The 20,138-nt window shown below is 41.7% G+C and overlaps 1 protein-coding gene across 1 annotated transcript in view; it reads left to right on the top strand.

The window, feature by feature from the left end:
- The window catches only part of LOC135577170 (protein mono-ADP-ribosyltransferase PARP8-like), a 231,120-nt gene extending 216,752 nt beyond the window's left edge, over positions 1–14,368 (top strand). The window contains exons 22-26 of the mRNA XM_065045010.1: positions 4,904–4,973; positions 8,988–9,064; positions 10,663–10,732; positions 12,595–12,679; positions 13,660–14,368. Of these exons, the coding sequence (XP_064901082.1) occupies positions 4,904–4,973; positions 8,988–9,064; positions 10,663–10,732; positions 12,595–12,679; positions 13,660–13,762 (405 nt within the window). The 3' untranslated portion in view covers positions 13,763–14,368. The remainder of the gene's footprint in view (positions 1–4,903; positions 4,974–8,987; positions 9,065–10,662; positions 10,733–12,594; positions 12,680–13,659) is intronic.
- Positions 14,369–20,138: the final 5,770 nt, after the last annotated feature.

Below are 20,138 nucleotides of genomic sequence, written 5' to 3'. Positions count from 1 at the left end.
TGGCTGAAGGGAAGAAGCCAGAGAGTTGTGGTCAATGGGGTGGAGTCTAGTTGGAGACCTGTATCTAGTGGAGTGCCTCAAGGGTCAGTACTGGGGCCAGTATTATTCAATATATTCATCAGTTACTTGGATGAGGGAAAAGAGTGTACTATCAGCAAGGCTGCTGATGACACCAAGCTGGGAGGAGTGGCTGATAGGCCAGAAGGCTGTGCTGCCATCCAGCGAGACCTAGACAGACTGGAGAGTTGAGCAGGGAAAAATTTAATGAAATATAACTAGGGCAAGTGTAGAGTATTGCATCTGGGCAGGAACAACACCAGGTTCCAGTATAAGTTGGGGAATGACCTATTAGAGAGCAGTGTAGGGGAAAGGGACCTGGGGGTTCTGGTGGACAGCAGGATGACCATGAGCCAGCACTGTGCCCTTGTGGCCAAGAAGGCCAATGGCATCCTGGGGTGTATTAGAAGGGGGGTGGTTAGTAGATCAAGAGAGGTTTTCCTTCCCCTCTACTCTGCCCTGGTGAGACCCCATCTGGAGTATTGTGTCCAGTTCTGGGCCCCTCAGTTCAAGAAGGACAGGGAACTGCTGGAGAGAGTCCAGCGTAGGGCAGCAAAGATGATTAAGGGAGTGGAGCATCTCCCTTACGAGGAAAGGCTGAGGGAGCTGGGTCTCTTTAGTTTGGAGAAGAGGAGGCTAAGGGGGACCTTATTAATGTCTATAAGTATATAAAAGGTGAGTGCCATGAGGATGGAGCCAGGCTCTTCTTGGTGGCAAACAATGATAGGACAAGGGGTAGTGGGATCAAGCTGGAACACAAGAGGTTCCACTTAAATTTGAGAAGAAACTTCTCAGTGAGGGTGACAGAGCACTGGAACAGGCTGCCCAGGGGGGTTGTGGAGTCTCCTTCCCTGGAGACATTCAAAACCCACCTGGACACATTCCTGTGTAGCCTCATCTAGGTGTTCGTGCTCCAGCAGGGGGATTGGACTAGATGATCTTTTGACGTACCTTCCACTTCCTAACATTCTGTGATTCTGTGATTTTGTGGTTCTGGTAGTCAGATAGGTGGCAAAAAAGGGTGATTTCAAATACCCTCATGTTTCCTGGAAAAGGTGGTTTTCCGAAGTAATTAAAATGAAATAACATGTCTGCTAAAATGACTAAAAAAATTGCATTGGTGGAATTAGTGTTTCAGTTTTACACTCCACAGCAGCACCTTCAGGAGGTTTAGCTCAGTACTGCTTGAAAGCAGTCTTGGGGATTAAAATTTAGAGCAACAGACTAAGTCTGTGTTATAGGATACTAGATCATTTTAGGTTTACAGAAGCTGGGTTTACAGCTGCTTCTTCTCTGGTTTCCTTGGGAAGGGAATATGAGTGTACTGGCCAGGAAGGAGCTATTGCAAGCTTCATTTTCTCAGACTGAATCATCAGGAGACTACTATTGCAGAGCAAAGTAAGCAGTATCAGAGGGATTGGGGAGCTGTAATTCAGAGTATTTTAGTATCAGGGTTTTGACAGTTCTTTCCCCAGAGCTTTTTTAATTAGCATCTTTGTAAGATACTTTCCCAAGCAAGCAGGATTTACACACCAAAATTCACCAAAGTAAACCCCTTTGTTCACACTTATTTTTTTTGTTCAGGGTTGAGGTACTGGGAAGAGGAGGAAGCAGTAAAGCCCTGTTTTATAGAAATCATAATTTTAAAATCTCTCACACTGTCACAGAGCAACCCACAGGTCAATTTTAGGGACCACAAGGTCCAAAACAACTTTTATTAGACCAGCGAGGCACAGGGTTTTAGCACTCCAAATGTGACTTAAATACAGGTTCGGATATCAGTGGAGGAAATTATTGAGAGGGGCAGCCACTAATACAACAGGAGGTCCACAGAGTGCATGCACGTGGCTTCACTAAAACAATGCCGGAGCCGTCCCTGAGTCCCGGAGGAGTACACACTTGCCTAAGCACGGTGTGGGATTATTTTTATAGAGATACACGTACTCGCAGTGAGTACGGAAAGTGTGCACTCGCGATTCCGCGAGAGTAAATTTATAATACGCTCGCAGTCCTGCGAGAGTTATTTTTCACGTGCAAATGTGCACGGAATCCTACACGTGCTTATGTGGAAGCACGGGAGGAAAATATACTCGCGATTGTGCGAGGGGCTCTCGGCCGCCACTCGCGATTGTGCGAGGAAATAAAGTACTTGTGCAAATGTGCACGGAAAGAAAATATACTCACAATCCTGCGAGAAGTTTTACTTACACCGTGGTGGCAAGGCAAGCGGAGTCTCCATCCCGGGGAGGGGGGCTCTCCTGGCGGCAGTGGCTAAGCTCGTGCTCCAAGAGACCCGCGGCAATGGGCGGAGTCTCGACGAGAGTCCCGTTTTGTTATCTGATCAGACCTGATTGTAGGCATTGTATAAGCTTCTCTGCACCCCCCACACTGAGTGTGGGTGCCCCTGAAGCCCTCAAACATTCCCCACACTGGGCGCGGCCCAGTGTGCCTTGGCACTCCCTTCTTCTAATGTCCCAGGAGCCAGGGTGCTCTGGGCCAGACAAAAGAAGCTGTTAGCCTCAAATAGCAGAGGAAGAGGGAGAAGTGCCGTGCTGCAGAGGAGGGGGAATTGCAATCTGTCACACACACAAATAGGGCATATCCTGAGCCCAGTTCATTCTGCATACCTCAGTACCAACCAGTCAGGAAAAAATATCTACTCACCAAGGATCCTATACAACATTGTAGGATCTGGAGGAGTGAGAGCATGATTGCACATTCCTATGAGAGCTTGTCACGGAGGCACCCCACAGGTCAATTTAAGGGACAACAAGGTCCAAAACAACTTTTATTGAACCGGTGAAAAACAGGGTTTTAGCACTCCAAAAGTGACTTAAATACAGGTTCGGATATCAGTTGAGGAAAATTATTGAGAGGGGCAGCCACTAATACAACAGGCGGTCCACAGTGTGCATGCACGTGGCTTCACCCAAAAATGCCGGAGCCGTCCCTGTGTCCCGGAGAAATACACACTTGCCTAAACACGGTGTGGGATTATTTTTTAAGATACACGCACTCGTAGTGAGTACAGGAAGTGTACACTCGCGATTGTGCAAGGGTAAATTTATAATACACCCACAATCCTGGGAGTTATTTTACTTACACGTGCAAATGTGCACGTAATCCTACACGTGCTTATGTGTAAGCATGGGAGGAAAATAGACTCGCGATTGGGCGAGGGGCTCTCGGCGGCCACTCGCGATTGTGCGAGGAAATAAAGTACTTGTGCAAATGTTCACGGAAAGAAAATACACCCGCGATTCTGCGAGGATTAATTTTACACGCGCTCATATGGAGCGAGGAAAGTTATACGTGCATATGTGCACGAAAAGTATAAATATACTCGCAATCCTGCGAGAAGTTTTACTTACACACGTGGCGGCAAGGCAAGTGGAGTCCCCATCCCGGGGAGGGGGGCTCTCGGCGGCAGCATCTTGCTCGTGCTCCGAGAGACCCGCAGCAATGGGCGGAGTCTCGACGAGAGTCCCGTTTTTATACTGGCTGATCAGATCTGACTGTAGGCATTCTGGGAGCTTCTCTGCACCCCTACACTGTCTGTGGGTGCCCCTGAAGCCTCCAAACATCCCCCACACTGGGCGCGGCTCAGTGTGCCTCGGCACCCCCTTCTCCTAATGACCCTGGCCAGGGTGCTCTGGGGCCAAACAAAAGAAGCTGTTAGCCTCAAGTAGCAGAGAAAGAGGGAGATGTGCCCACTCCTTCCATACTGAAGGAGGGAGGGGGAGAGAGGGGGGGGGGGTTTGCATTCTGCCACAGAGCTCTAGCGCATTGCAGAGACAATGTAAATGTAATTTGGTCAGAGGAAAGAAATAAGGGTGAGTATGACTCTGAAGCCCAGAGGTCATAATATCTACCTGGTTAAGAGATACTCTGGGTTCTCATTTGTGCTCCAACAACTATTTTGTATGTTTTCTTTAAAGACTTTTCCATACAAAGCAGTCAGTCCCTGGAAGAGAAGCAAAACCCATACTTCCTCCTTTCCAGACAAGAAAATGACCACAGTGCTAATAAAAAGTGCTCAGTTTTGTTGCTTAGCCCAAGCTCCACAGAATCATGAAATAGTTTGGGTTGGAAGGGACTTTCAAAAGTCACCTATTCAAACCCCCCTGCAGGGACATCTTCAACTAGATCAGGTTTCTCAGAGCCATGTCATGTTGCTTATGACATGGATCAGTGATGTTGGTGAAGAGGAGTCTTCCCTTTCCTCTCTTCTTAGCAGACAGCTGATAGCTTTGTGGATAAAGCACAGTCGTGCAGTGATGGGATATGCATGTCTGAATTGGCTCAGGCAAAAGCTTGATTGAACCCATTCCTCCAGTACTCAGACTGAACTAGTGACTGAATTTTTCTGCAGCATATGAGTAGTGTTATCACCATCCCTTCATTTCTTACCTTAAAGAAAAGCAGCTGTTGATGATGATCCACAAAGGCTGGCTTAGGCTGTGGTTCCTGACAAGGTTTTGATGTGAGACACATGCTAAGCTTGTTTAGCCTTGTTAAAGCTAAGGTGTATTTGGCCATCTACAGAAGCACCCTCTGTAGGCATCCTTCATGGTAATATTAGATTTTTTTTTTAAAAAAAAGCAATTTTATATATAAATCTGGTGTAAAAACATCTTTGGGCATTCGGACATGGTTTCCAGAATATACAATATTTTAGTTGTGTACTCACAGCATGATTTTTTTTAAAGACTTATTTGAACATCATTTATAGCCAGAAAATAAATTAGTGCAGTGGGGCAGATGCTTATCTATATTAGGACCTGTGCCTATTATTATTATTTTTCCAGATAACCAAATTAATGTTAATCACTCTGCTCTTTTTCAGCTCCATGGTGCAATGTTTGGAAGTGGAATCTACCTTAGTCCATTGTCAAGCATATCATTTAGTTACTCAGGTGATATTTATAAATCACTCTAAAGTTGGAGAAATATTGGGGGGGGTATCTTAGTCTACCACTTTTCTTACCAGCTTCACTGTTTACAACACTGTAGTAAATTTTGTCTTTATAGACCAAGATTTAATTTATTTAAAAAAGAGAAAATCCAAGTTCCCCTATTAAATACCCATCCTTATTTTCCAAGGTACTGAGTATCTTGACACTGTGCTTGAAGTAAAGAGTAGCTAATACTGGATGCTGTGTTTAATGGAGCAGGTCTTGATTATGCAGTGGAAATCCAACTGTGTTTGTGATTTTTTTGTCAGTATCTGCTTAAGTCCATCTAATGTTATCTATGGATTCATGGGCTTTTAGGACCTGATCTGACAAAACAAATATTCATCAATAGACATCTTCATCTTATGTTTAAGAATATTCTCAAGTATCACCATGTCAAGGTTACAGAGAAGTATAGGACAGTGTGTTGATTTCAGCATGAGAAGGGGACAGAATATAATTTGTCCCACTAATAAATCCAAAAGAGAGTGATTCAGAGTTTTCCATGTAAGAACAAAATCATAAATAGAAGCACAATACAAACGTGATACACCAATGTGTATATTAAGAAACTTGCATAGAAATTTTAAATTACTGTGACATCCTTTCGTTATATTGTATTTACCATTTCATAGAATCATAAAATGGTTTCAGTTGGAAGGGATCTTAAAGATCATCTAGTTCCAACACCCCTGCTATGGATAGGGATACCTTCCACTATATCATAGAATCATTTCAGTTGGAAGATACCCTCAGGATCATCGAGTCCAACCATAACCTAACCTAACTCTTGCACTAAACCATGTCCATAAGAACCTCATCTAAATGCCTTTTAAACACCTCCAGGGATAGTGACTCCACCACTGCTCTGGGCAGCCTGTTCCAATGCCTGACAACCCTTTTCATGAAGAATTTTTTCCTAATATCCAATCTAAACCTCCCCAGTGCAACTTAAGGCCATTCCCTCTCATCCTATCACTTGCTACTTGAGAGAAGAGACCAACACCCTCTGTGCTACAACCTCCTTTCAGGTAGTTGTAGATACCCTCCTTTTCTTCAGCTTAAACAGTCCCAGTTCCCTCAGCTGCTCCTCATAACACTTGTGTTCCAGGCCCCTCACCAGCTTCATCGCCCTCCTCTGCACTTTCTCTAGTACCTCAAGGTCTTTCTTATGATGAGGGGCCCAAAACTGAACACAGTATTCAAGGTGGGGCCTCACCAGTGCTGAGTACGGTGGCACAATCACTTCTCTAGTCCTGCTGGCCACACTATTCCAGATACAAGCCAGGATGCTGTTGGCATTTTGGCCACCTGGGCACACTGCTGGCTCATATTCAGCCAGCTGTCAATCAACACCCCTCTGCCAGGCAGCTTTCCAGGCATCTCTTCCCCGAGCCCGTAGCATTGCCTGGGGTTGTTATCAGGTTGCTCAAAGCCTCATCAGACCTGACGTTGAGCCCTTCTAGGGAGGGGGCATCCACAACTTCTCTGGGCAATCTGTTCCAGTGTCTTAGCACCCTCACAGTAAAGAATTTCTTCATTATATCTAAACTAAATCTACTTTCAGTTTAAAACCATTACCCCTTGTCCTATCACTACACTCCCTGATAAAGAGTCCCTCCCCATCTTTCTTATAAGCCCTCCTTAAGTACTGGAAGGCTGCTATATGGTCTCCCTGAAGCCTTCTCCAGTCTAAACAACTGCAACTCTCTCAGCCTGTCCTCATAGGTGCTCCAGCCCCTGATCATCTTTGTGGCCCTCCTCTGGACCTGCTTGAGCAGGTCCATGTCTTTCTTATGCTGGGGGGCCCAGAGGTAAAATAATACTGGTCCCAATATGAACCCCTGAGGGACACCACTCATCACCTGGACATCGAGCCATTGACCACAACTCTTTAAGTGTGACCATCCAGTCAATTCCTTATCCACCGAGTCCCCCACCTATCAAATCCATGTCTGTTTCCTCACATATGAAGGTATTGGTATAGTTGAATGTGTATTTGTGTGCATGTACATGAATTTAATTCTGAGAGTTTTAGTTATGCTTTCTGATTTTCAGTATTTTTAAGTAATGTCACAATTCATTTTAAGAGCTCAGCACTTTTTAATAGTATTTATTTAATTTCAATTTCAGTAATCTCTAAATGCGCTTTTAGATTTTCAGAGATCACACAGAGGGATCTGGACACGCTGGATTGAAGGTTCAACAAGGTGTGAGGTTCAACAAGGCCAAGTGCCAGGTCCTGCACTTGGATCACAACAACCCCATGCAACACTATGGGCTTGGGGAAGAGTGGCTGGAAAGCTGCCTGGCAGAAAAGGACCTGGGGGTATCAGTTGATAGCTGGCTGAATATGAGCCAGTAGTGTGCCCAGGTGGCCAAAAAGGCTAACAGCATCCTGGATTGTATCAGAACTAGTGTGGCCAGCGGGACTAGGGAAGTGATCATCCCCCTGTATTCAGCACTGGTGAGGCCCCACCTCAAATACTGTGTTCAGATTTGGGCCCCTCACTACAAGAAAGACATTGAGGTCCTGGAGTGAGTTCAGAGAAGAGCAACGAACCTGCTGAAGGGTCTGGTGCACATGTCTTGTGAGGAGCGGCTGAGGGAACCGGGACTGTTTAGCCTGGAGAAAAGGAGGCTGAAGGGAGACCTTATGGCTCTCTACAACTACCTGAAAGGAGGTTGTAGTGCGGAGGGTGTTGATCTCTTCTCCCAAGTAGCAAGTGATAGGACGAGAGGAAATGACCTCAAGTTGTACCAGGGGAGGTTTAGATTGGATATTAGGAAAAAAATTCTTCATGGAAAGGGTTGTCAGGCATTGCAACAGACTGCCCAGGGAAGTGGTTGAATCAGCGTCCCTGGAGGTGTTTAAAAGACACGTAGATGAGGTTCTTAGGGACATGGTTTAAAGGTGGACTTGGAAGTGTTAGGTTAACAGTTGAACTCAATTTTCTTAAAGGTCTTTTCCAGCCAAAATGTTTCTATGATTCTATGAAGTATGGAAGCTCTTTAGGACTCACTAAAAGTGTAGGTTGCAGTATCATTATCTAACAAAATGCCCTTCTTTTTGGATAACATTGCTTTGTCAGCTTCAGTGTGTTTTTTCTCATCTCTACCTTTTTTGGTCCCTTCCATCCAGTCTTTTCCAGAAAGGAGGCCTGTATTTCCATGAAGTTTATAATATTTGATGCCATTAAAAACTGTCTTATATGCCCTGTTACTTCAAAGACTTAAACTTCCCCATAATTCTGTCTGTGTTTGCAAACTGCAAAGAAATATGGGATACTGAAAAAGCAAGTAAGCCTTTAGTAGCATACAATACAGGAATTTTATATAAACCAACATGAAGAATATAAGACAGATGTAAGGCACAAATGTAGATGTTTAGTTTTCTGAGATGGAAATTGTATCAAAGGTGGCTGACAAATAATTTAATACTTTTACCCGTAGATAAATTAATTAAACCAAGGTAGATTTTGAAGTTACCTGTAAATAAATTATCTACTCCTAAAATTATTTATACTTTTAATAAGTATAATTAAAGTGTTAAAGATTAATATCAAAAGTTCTTTCATGATTTTCCTGTTCCACCCACTGTAAATCATACCGTGTCACTTCAACCTGAATAGGGTCAGTTAAACTCAAGACATGCTGACATGCAACTCTGTTAAGCAACCACCTAAGAGCATTCCTGAGCTGAGTTCAGTGGCATTTAAGCTCATGTTTATCCACTTTTGCATCTGCTTAATGCTGATTTGACTTTCCTAATGTCTTTGTAACACATGCAGATGTGTTGGTAATTTGCAGGATTAAATAGAAATATTCTATGACAAAGTTAACTATAATAGCTTTTTGACTGCTATACAAAGGACTGTGATTCCCACTGTGCTACCTCTTTCATTCTCCATACTTAACTTTGCTTATGAAGGTATTTCTATGCCAGGCTATCTTACATGATTTTAATATTCTTAGGGATGAACAAGAAGCAGCAGAAGGTGTCAGCTAAAGATGAACCAGCTTCAGGCAGTAAGGGCAGTAATACATCACAGGTACAGTACATCAACCATCTCTGGAAGATTTATGGTTTTATGTTTGGGAACTTGATAGCTGAAAAGGAGGAAATATTCCCTTTGTGAAAGCTAACAGTTTTATTTTATTGACTGAAATTAACAACTTCAGAGACTGCAACCATCAAATACAGCCAAACTGCTTTTAGTAACAGTTTACAGAGTATGCTGCAGATCCCTGTGCCCTTTTTTTCCAAGGAGTAGTATTTGGAAAAAGAAAGATAGTGAACTACAGATAGCATAATGAACCTTAGCAAGCCCTTGCTTTCTGAGTTCTAGACATGCAGAAGAATGATGCAAAAGGAATTGAGAGTGGTTATTGCTGAAAAATGAGTAGCATTTCATTAACAGCAAGTGTCGAGGGTTAAGATTGCGGGGTGACAATAAAACCCTGGCAGATGTATTGTTAACCCCCTCTTCCCCCCCCACTTCCCCCTTTTTGCCCCTCCCTCTCCCCCCTTTCCACTAAGGAGAGGCGATCGGGAGGGAAAGAAGGACAGAGAGAAGAGAGTTGGAAAAATTAACAATGTTTTACTAATGCTACTAATAAGAATAGAGAAAATAATACAAAATATACAAAACCAATCTTGAAGGTCTCAGCAACTGCAGAGCTGGCAACCAAAGTCCTGGACTGGACTCTGCAGCTAATTGGAGCTGGATTCAGTCTCTCACTAGGCCTCAGTTTGCAGGGACGACTAGCAAGGTCCTCTCCTAATGTCGGCCATAAGGAAAAAAGGGAAAAGGGACGAGATCCTCGTGATCTCACACTTTTATATGAAGTATTCACGTGAATGGAATGTTATACACAGTTGGTCAGTTTCTTGGTCACTTGTTTCTCGTCGCCCCTCTCGTGAGATGTCCATCCGTGCTTATCAATAAGTTTGCATTCCATTGCTAGGTTTACCAAAACATGTGTCTGGTTCTCCAGGAAAATGCAGTTAATTTGAAGGCTTTAGCTGACAGGTAAAATTCACTGAAGGAGAAACTTGTTTTTAACAAAACCAGGACACAATTCAGTTTTTCTTTTTTATAGTTTTAACATATTGTTAGAATTCTGCTTTATCTAAAGCAAATTCATAGCAGTTATGTGTAGGGCTAAATTTTGAGAAAGAAATCTTACATCTCTCTCTATAGTTAACACATAAAAACTACAGAGTAATCTGGTTTTGGAGAGAGATTGGTATGTAACAGCAGAAGCCCTCAGAAATGAGAAGGCCAGTAAAATATCATGATAGTGGCAAAAGAATCAATTATCAGATTCCCCTTGTAATTATTGTTTTTCTGTTATCAATTTGTTTGCCAGTAGCACTCTGATATTTCTAATAGTATTATTCATTCTATAATAATTAGGAACTTTTCTTTCTGGATAAAGGAGTTAAAATCCCTCCTACAATAATAAAAAATAATATGTTTTTAGAAATTCTATTACATTTAGAAATACAATAGAAATGTTTTAGAAAGGCTGCCTCTATTTTTGTTCATTAATAAAACACTGAAAATCTCAGCCTTCTCCTTTGTTACTTTTTTACTCAGTTTGTCTTACTGCACTAATTAAGTTTTCTCATGTTTTTACATCTCAGTTACAGAAGAAAGGACAACAGTCACAATTTTTGCAAAGCCGTAACTTAAAATGCATAGCATTATGTGAAGGTAAGCTGAAAGCCCTTGATAAACTGTTTTAGTCATGGACACAGTGTTACTGGATGCAAATCAGTGAGACCTTTAGTTCCAGTATTGGTTGTTTTTAGACTACTGGTAGGCGTACGAGTACTTGCTTAATAGCTGACCTCTATATTTCAATTCAGAATGTTTCCCTCTTCAAACAAAACCTCTAATACATGCTGAATTTTCATGAAATATTCATATGCCAATAGTGACTGATCACCTGGTCTGTCTTTCAAATGTGATCATATTCCTAAGCCATCAATATAACCTAAGTTATGGTCTTTGAAACAGTGACTTCTTGAAAGTTCTTGACAAATGTGTTAAACACCTACAAGTAAGAAAAAAACAGCCTTCCTATTGAATTTCCAAATAATTTTTCATGTCTCAGGCAAATATACTGTTTGTCTGGTAAACAGTCTGTTCTCTCTAATGCCTTCAGAAATTTTGTGAAGTTAAGATCCAGTGCATATGAGTACAGTAATTCTTGAAAGACTTAGATATTCTATTAATAACTAATGAAACTTCAAGAGGTTTTGAGAACAACGAATTATGAAATTTGAATAAGAATTGTACCAGTAATTGGTAATTAGTCTCAAAAAATAAATTATATTAAACTCAGTTTGCCCTCCATTTTGAGCTTTTGTTTATTTTTAAAACTAAAAATTCAGACAGATGGTGGAAAAGGTGTTATTTCAAAATGGTAGCTTTAAGCTATATATGCTACTTTTGCATATATATATTTTTGAGAATGTTCAAGTGAAATAGTTAATATGATTAAGGAGATGTCAGTCAACATGAAAATGCAATTTGATCTGGACAAAAAATACATAAGTTTAGTTATAAAACTTTCAGAAGAAGATATGAAATGAATCTAAGGTTTACTAGAATTTACTTGGCCTTTAATATCTGAAGTTTCTAAATATAAATTGCATCTTTCCCAAGGACTTTTTCCTCTATGTCATTATTTCCTCACATTTATTAATGGATTGCGCATCTTTTAAGGGTGAATTTTAAATATTTGGAAAAATATATTTTACGTCATTCATATTTACTTCATTTTTCTGTGAAGTGTTTAGGGGAGGTGGTTAATATAAATTTTAAATAAAATTAATTACAAGAGAAAAATGACTGCTAAAAGTTACAATTCATGGAAGAAATTGTATAAAAATTGAATATGCATTTATTCATGGTAGTGTTTAAATGCATTTATAAAAATCTTTTCAAATACAGACTGGTAGTAAAGATTCTACCTAGCAATAAAAAGGTTTCTTTCCTGGGTTGTCCTAATTCTGCTGGTAAATAACCTATCATCAAATACAAATGTTTTCTAAACATTGAGCAAGTTTCGGCGAGCTTTGTGATCCTCTTGAGTCATCATCGCTATGCTAATTTTTAAAAAATATTTGGTAGTATTGCAAAGCCCAAATTTCTAGTATCTCAGTTTCAGGCTTTATCTTTCACATCTTATTTTTGGCTCAGCCATCATCAAACACAAATGTCTCTGCTCCACAGGCTGATTAGTTGACTCAGGTGCTCCTTAATAGCCCTATGACCATTTTAAACCAGTTTTTAATAAATATACTTTTTCATTTTTCATTCCAATTAAGAACTAGCTCACATACATCTGTGTTTTCTGGAAAATAGAACATATTTTGTAAACAAGAATCAAGTTCATCTCCCTGTTTGTACTAGCAGCCAACTCAGAGTCTATGCCATGCCACAGACATGCACTGGAAATGTACACATTCCCAGAAGGCTATTTAACATGTTTTAAAAAAGCAAACCTTTTAAAATAATATTTTCCAGGCATATTTTCATCACTATGAAATTTATTCTTTCCTTGGTAGTGATAACTTCATCTGATCTGCACAAACATGGAGAGATATGGGTAGTTCCTAATACGGATCATGTATGTACAAGATTTTTCTTTGTGTGAGTACAAAGCTTCTTTTAACATTCAACATCTGTCAATTCTAGGCCTTTTTCCCCATGTTCCCTTCAATAGTTGTAAATGAAGTAGATAAAAGATGTTTCTTCCTAATTCTTTAAAGTATTACTTCATTTTTTATTTATTTCTGTACTTACTTTTGTTAGGAAATGTATGTATATGTTAGTGATGAAGGTTTAGTAGATGCTTAATTATAGAATAAATGAATGGAGAGTTACTGATTTTTCCCACTCTATAGCTTTACCTCATGTTACAGTAAGACTATCCATGTATCATAAAATATCTCTTCTATTTGGGTGTATGTTTTTAAGCTGAGGAATTAATTAAAGGCTTCCTGTTTATGATGTGAGCATTTCTGTTCTCGCCTATGACTCGTAATGATATATTGGCATAGATTTCAGCCCTACAAATAGAGTCATGCAGACCAGCAGAAAGCACACTGACTTCAGATTGACCAGCGCTGGGGGTTTCAGTGATCAGGATTGCTTTATCCATGCAAATCCTTAATGGAGGCGAGTTCTCATAAAGAGAAAAACCCTGGAGGTTGTCATGGTGTCGCCACTAAGTGGAGGCCCACTTGTGACAGGAGTTTGGGTACCGCAGGCATTGTGATACATTGTGCATGCTTTGGCACCAGCCTCCTGTAGGGTGGTCTGGGAACTGCAGAAACAGAAACAGTGCTTTCCATACCTCCATCAAGAGGGAAGATGCTAATATGCCTTGGTGGGCCAGTCCCCTTTGGGTCCTAGCAGGTTATTCCACCTCAGAGTTTCAATGACAACAGCAGCCCTACCACCCTTCACTCTCTAGAGTTTAGGATCTGCATATGACAGTGAAGTGCAGCAGAGAATTTTAATAGGAAACATGTTAACATAGAATAAAAACTTGATTATTGAAAGAAACAATGTTTTGGATGTTTTTAGGTAGATTAATAAAACACTAATTTCTGTACTCTTTTTTTTAGTTATGAAGATGGTCAAGTGGGTGATACAAGTATAAATACACAGGAACCAAGCATTCATAAAGAGATTCTTCGAGTCATTGGCAATCAAACTGCTACTGGTTAAAAGGACCACTCTTATTTAATTGATGTGATTTGGAAGCCTTCCTCGGTCTCAAAGCTGGATTTTGAACTGAAGAAGATGCGAAAAACTAATTTATTATTATTATTATTATTCTAAGCAAATTAACCCTTTGAATACTTACTGTTTTCTTACTTAGTATTTCTTATCAAAATACTTGAGATGGTGTGAATTAGCAACTGTAGGGGCGCAAAGTCTATTAATATACTACAACTAATAATAATTAAACAGGCATTTGGGTTGCTCACAATAAACAGACTTTTAAAAGGAGTTTTGTGCTGATATTTTATATTAAACTTCAATTGGAGGTTTTAGTACTGTATTTAGTACTGTATTTTAAATTTAGAATGACTTAATTATAAGGAAGAGAGAAGATTTTATAGCAGAGTACCTGTATTATGCAGCATACTTTACAATAAGTAAAATATTCCGTATTTAAATACAATAAAAGGTTGTCTGGAACATGTCAAATTGAAGAGATTGGTTGCCTGCAGCTATCTTTGATTATTTTACACAGATGCAGCTAAGATTTAGAGTCAAAGGTTAAAATGATAATACATTTTTGATTTAATAAATGAAACAAAGCAAAAAGTAATGACTCTGATGGTGTATGTCTAGTTTTCTTTATCTTCTCTAGAAATAGTGTCTTATTAAGTAACTCAGTTGCATTATTTAATTATACAAGCCTAGCAAACACCTGGAAATCCTGAAGCTGTTAACTTCCTTTTTACAAATTTGTTTTTTATATACTAGATTTTCCAGTTTCTTTAGATCAACAAGGTTCTTTAATGTTTGCATCTTAACTTCAGTGAGACTGCTCTGTGGTTAAATTTAGCCATATATTTAAAAGTACCTTCTGAATTAGGGCTTTTACATGACTGAGAAAATAAGAAAATACAAACAAATGAAAATTTTACTGATTTTTCTCTTGAAGAAATATTTTTAGTAATTTATTCCTAAGGGAAAACAAATAATATCAAATATTTCTGTCCTTTAAACTAACAATGTTTTTTTTCCAAGTGAGCATAATGGCAGCACCAGTCTCCAAGGCACAAATCACACCCTTAAATATGGAGAGCAGTTCAACTTATGCATCTATGCAATTATTACAGGCCACCTCAGAAAGCAAAAATAGACTGAATCTTATGTTAATTTCATGCTAAAGATACTGAAGATCCAAATAACAGCACAACAGAGCACAGGCCATTGTTTGTTTCTTTTAAAAAGAACTGCACTAGATATGCACTAATGTGTGATTCCTTCTTTCTGCACTCCCTTATTCCTTGCTCTAACTGAAGTGCCCTGCAAGTAAAATAGTGTTATTGGGCCTAGAAGCACATACTTGGAGATGTATTTTAGCATTCCAGACTTATTTGCTGGGGATCTCAGTTTTTCTGGGTTCATATACAGACTTGTAAATCCCCATTTTGCTATTTAATTTGTGTTGACTTTCACCCCATTTGCTGGACCCCTAACTAGAGTACCACTACTGTAATTGTTATATTTTGTTTTGGGACACAGGTTAACTTCTTGAAACAAAGAGGATTCCTGAAATTTATCTGTCTACATAAGCACTGCCTTCAGTTGTGTAACTGCACAAAATCAGCATGATTCAGAAGTGGAGCTGAAACCCTGGAATGACCATCTCTCCATAATTTGTCCCACCATATGTGTCTGAATTACTATGTTTTTGCAGAACAGAAAGAAACTAGGAAGCAAGTACAGAAAGACATCCTACATTAACTTGCTGGGCTGATAGTCCACCACTCTGGGAGGCTTTCTCAAAAAACTAGGAGAAAAGAAATATGACCATGAGCAAACTGGAGAAATCAAGTAAGCAGTCATCTTCCCTGTCCTCTCAAACTGCAGCAGGGTCACAAATGAGCACCTTGAAGGAAGAAAACTGGAATGTATCTATGGCCAAATTTTAAGACTGCTCCAAGGATTGCTTTAAATGGATGAGCCGAAGGATGGGACAGTGTGGAAGAAAGCAGGGCTCTGAGGTATGCGGGGAGGCCTTGCTGTTGTAAGGTGCTCACTTCAGGTCTCACCCAATATATGGCAGGAAAAGGGACTGGGAGAACAAAGCTGCAGGGTGCGGAGAGCACAATACATGGGCATCACCATTCCTGGGGCAGCTGGGCCACCTGGGGAGGTGTTACGGTGTAGGGGATAGTGCAAGGACATAGGCCCAGTGTTACACAGAAACAGCAATGGAATTAAACCAAAATTCACTTGCTACACAGTAACTCAGGTCTGGCAGGTAGCCAAGACTATCTGGAACCTATTGACAAAAAACTAATTAGATATTCCACCTTCTAAGTGTCAAGGTCCCAGGCAGGAAGTTAAATTCCTAGGGGTTTTATGGATAGGGGGAGCTATTGCAGTATCCAATGATGCCCTATCTGCTATTGAGAGGGAGTAGAGTCCAAACAGCAAGGCGGAGTTACAACACCTTTTGGGCACTTTGGGGTACTGGAGAAAACACACACCAGGATTTTTAGTAATTGCCTGCCCTCTATATGACCCATTTCAGAAAAAAAGGAAATGGGATTGGACCTCACAGCATATGGAAGCCTTTAACATTCTGAAAGATAAAATCTATAAGAAGCTGGGCCCACAACACCCACAAGATCCATTGAAGGTGGAACGAAAGAATCACAGAACATGCTTCCTATTGTGGCATATTCCAAAAGGGACCATAAGGGCCTGCCAGATGCTTGTTGTTTTCCTCCACTGCATTTAAAGAAATCAAACAGTGATACTCAAAGTGGGAGAAGGGTCTTCTCTCACTCACCCTGTGGCAGTTACACTTCCCCCTCACCCCAAGAATGGATGTGGCAGCTGCATGCACATCCCCTTCTCCTTTGATGTGGCAGTTGATGGCTTCTTTTGTGAGACCTCCAAGTCTGTTGGCTAGGGTCATTAGGAGAGGAGGGGGTGCGCAGAGAAGCCGGGAAGCTTCTGGGGTGCCCACAGCCAGATCTGATCAGACTATAAAACGGGGTACCCGCCGAGGATCCCCTTTGTGTGGTCTTCTCAGAGCCACGGGTCTGCTGAAGCCAAGAGCCCTCCCCTTAAGACGAGAACGCCATCTAAGGTAACTTCCCGGGACTGGGAGTGCCTCACATCCTCATGTGGGTGAGTGATAACTTACTAAATATATCCTGGAATAATTCCTTGCCGGACAGGCAAGTGTATTCCATGCTATATAAGCAAGTGTATTCCTCACTGCATAAGCAAGTGTAAGTCCTTGCCTAATTCAGGTGAGTGTAGTATCCTGAAGTCAGAGGGCTTTGTTTCTTGTGAGTGTGTGCATGCACACTGTGGATCTCCATTATTCTCATTTGATGCACCCCAATAATTACCTCAACTGATATCCGAACCTGTATTTTACGTTACCGGAGTGCTAACTAATTGTATAAACCCTGTTTCTAATTGGTTGATTTGCCGGACTCTTCCGGCCAGAATAAAAGTCTGTTTTGGACCTTGTTCTCTGCCTAAAACTGACTTTGGGGTCTCTCTGTGACATTTTAAATGGCGTAGTTGGCAGGATATCAGATATGCAGGAATTATTATTATTTCGGGGTTATAATAATCTTTCCGCAACAACCTACGGTCCTGGAGTGACCGTAGCCGCGTGTATTACTGTTTTCTGTGCCACCATTTTCTCTGTCTGTGCTGTGCTTAGTATTGTTCTGTGCACCTGCTTAAGGCAAGCCCGGGACCTGTGCAAATTTACACTCTAGTTGGAGAAGCGAGATTCTAAAAAAGAGATGGAAATAAATTGTTTGAAAGCAGAGCTATGGTGGGAGAAAACACGTGTGTGCTTGTTAGAACAAAGAACTGAGCTTTTGTTAATTAGAGCAAGATCCCCCTCAGTGTCCCCCAAGTTCAAGTGGACACAAATCCCGAAAACTGGGAGGAAAAATATATGGGGAGATTATGAAGAGGTAGAGACAAAGGACGTGCGATCCCTTATTAAAACTGAGACACGTGCGGAGACATGGGATGGAAACCCCTGTACTGTTGTTTGTAGCACCCCATGTACCAGGGGTAATAGGATATTACTGAGTAATGAGGAAGCTGCAGGCTTTTGGGGACCTGGTGTGTTTTTAAGTGATAGTCCAGACACTTCCCTCCCCACTGCGGAACGTGGGGCACCCGGCGCTAAATCATTCATAGACGACCTGATTTGTAGCAATACTGCAGCGCCGCTGGCACCTCGGTGGGCTCGTGATAGCCAGCCGCTTGCTCCCCCGCTCGTTCCAGGAATTTGAGCCCTTCTGCAGCTGGTCGGACCAGACTGGCGGTGCGGAGCCAGCACCAGCAGGTGCCTCCCTCGTTTCGAAGTAGAGAAAAAAAATAGAAACCACGGCTTGGGACCTGGACTGCCCCCCCCCGCTCAGTGCTTTCCTGTGAATTGATCTGCTTATAAGCTGATATGGAGGTTTAGTGTTTGGGAGAAATGGGGCAGAGGCAGCTTGCATTAGGACCTTGCGACTTACCTCTGCACTGCTGCAAATTAAGGGAGCTGCTGACATTAAGATTTTGTAACTTGCTATCTAAAATAACCTGCACTCCACAATACCCCCTGCCGAATGCAGCTAAATGGGGTATTACGGAGGTCATTAATGATCTTGAAAAAAGACAAATAATCAGCCGCACTCATTCCCCCTATAATTCTCCAGTTTGGTCCGTTCACAATCCTGATGGGCAGTGGCACCTAACTACCAATTATTGAAAAATGAATAGCAACACTGCACCCCTAACAGCTGCCATCCCAAATATATCCTTGGTGGTGACTGCAATACAAGCAGCAGCCCATCCATGGATGGCCGCCTTAGATGTCAAATATGTTTTTCATGATTCCTCTAAGGGAGGAAGACAAAGCACAATTCGCTTTTACCTGGAAAGGGAAACAATACACTTTTAATTGGCTTCCTCAGGGGTACAAGCACCCTCCTACCATTGCCCACAATGCCCTTGCTGCACTCATTGACACTGTGGAGGTGCCCTTGGGCATTTGCATGTATCAATATATAGATGACATCCTAGTGGGCAGAGACAATAAGGAACAGGTTGGGCAAGTAGCAGAGGCTATTTGGAACCTATTGACACAGAATGGATTGGATATTCCACCTTCCAAGTGCCAAGGTACTGGGCAGGAAGTTAAATTCCTAGGGGCTTGGTGGATAGTGGGAGCTATAGCAGTGCCTGATGATGCCCTAGCTACTATAGAAAAGGGACAAATTCCAAACAGCAAAGCAGATTTGCAATGCCTATTGGGTACGTTAGGATACTGGAGAAAGCATATCCCAGGATTTTCAGTGATTGCCCGCCTATATGACCTACTCCAGAAGAACGGGAGATGGGATTGGACCTTACAGCATACAGAGGCCCTTAATGTTCTAAAAGATGAACTTAAAAAAAAACTATCAGAAATTGGGCCCACTGCATCCACAAGACCCGCTAAGTGTGGAATGGGGGTTTGCAGAACATGCTTCCTATTGTGGTATATTCCGAAGGGGGCCAAAAGGGCCAGCCAGACCTTTGTTGTTTTCTTCCACCACATTTAAGGAAACTGAACAACGATATTCGGAGTGGCAAAAGGGACTCCTCTCACTCACCCGAGCAGTTAAGGAGGTAGAGGGGCTGTGCACGTAACAGGATGTTATTGTGCAAGGCCCTTTTCCTCTGCTAAATTCAGTTCTCAAAGGATCACTCCCCCTCTGAGGGGGTGGCACAGAAAGCAACAGTACGGAAGTAGTACGCATACTTGTTGGGAGTAGAGGTAGTATCAGGACTATCAATGGCTACAGCTGTCAGCGCTGCCACTGGAAATCAAATAGTGCGAGCACTGTGTGGGTGGTTTAGTGTTCTACCCACCCCTGAGAATATCCGAAGTGATAATGGCACACATTTTTCAGCTGCCATGGTTCAGGACTGGGCTAGGGGGGAAGGTATTAAGTGGGTGTTTCATACACCATATTACCCCCAAGCCAATGGGATCGTGGAATGAACCAATGGTTTGATTAAAAAATGTGCAGATGTCTCACAACACAGCTGGAACACACAATTGGCACAAGCTGTCTTCATTGTCAATAACTGCTGGGGGAGCTATGGAAGCCCCAAAATCAGGGCATTTTGCCCTGAGAGGCCGCTAACAGACAGCAGCCCAATAACTGACAAAGTGAAAGACCAGCCCCCAAGAACACAAGTGGGCCAGCCTGTCATGGTGAAACTACCTTCCATTGGTATTGTGCCCATGACTTTAGCAAAACCTAGAGGGTTATATGCTTGGGAGGCCCTTGATGAAAATGGGAAAACCCACCGCATTAGTGTCCGATGGATAGTCCCG

Source organism: Columba livia, chromosome W (genome assembly GCF_036013475.1).
Source record: "Columba livia isolate bColLiv1 breed racing homer chromosome W, bColLiv1.pat.W.v2, whole genome shotgun sequence".
Classification (NCBI taxonomy): Eukaryota; Metazoa; Chordata; class Aves; order Columbiformes; family Columbidae; genus Columba; species Columba livia.
The sequence above is the reverse complement of the archived record's forward strand: the minus strand, read 5'-3'. Positions and strand labels throughout refer to the sequence as shown.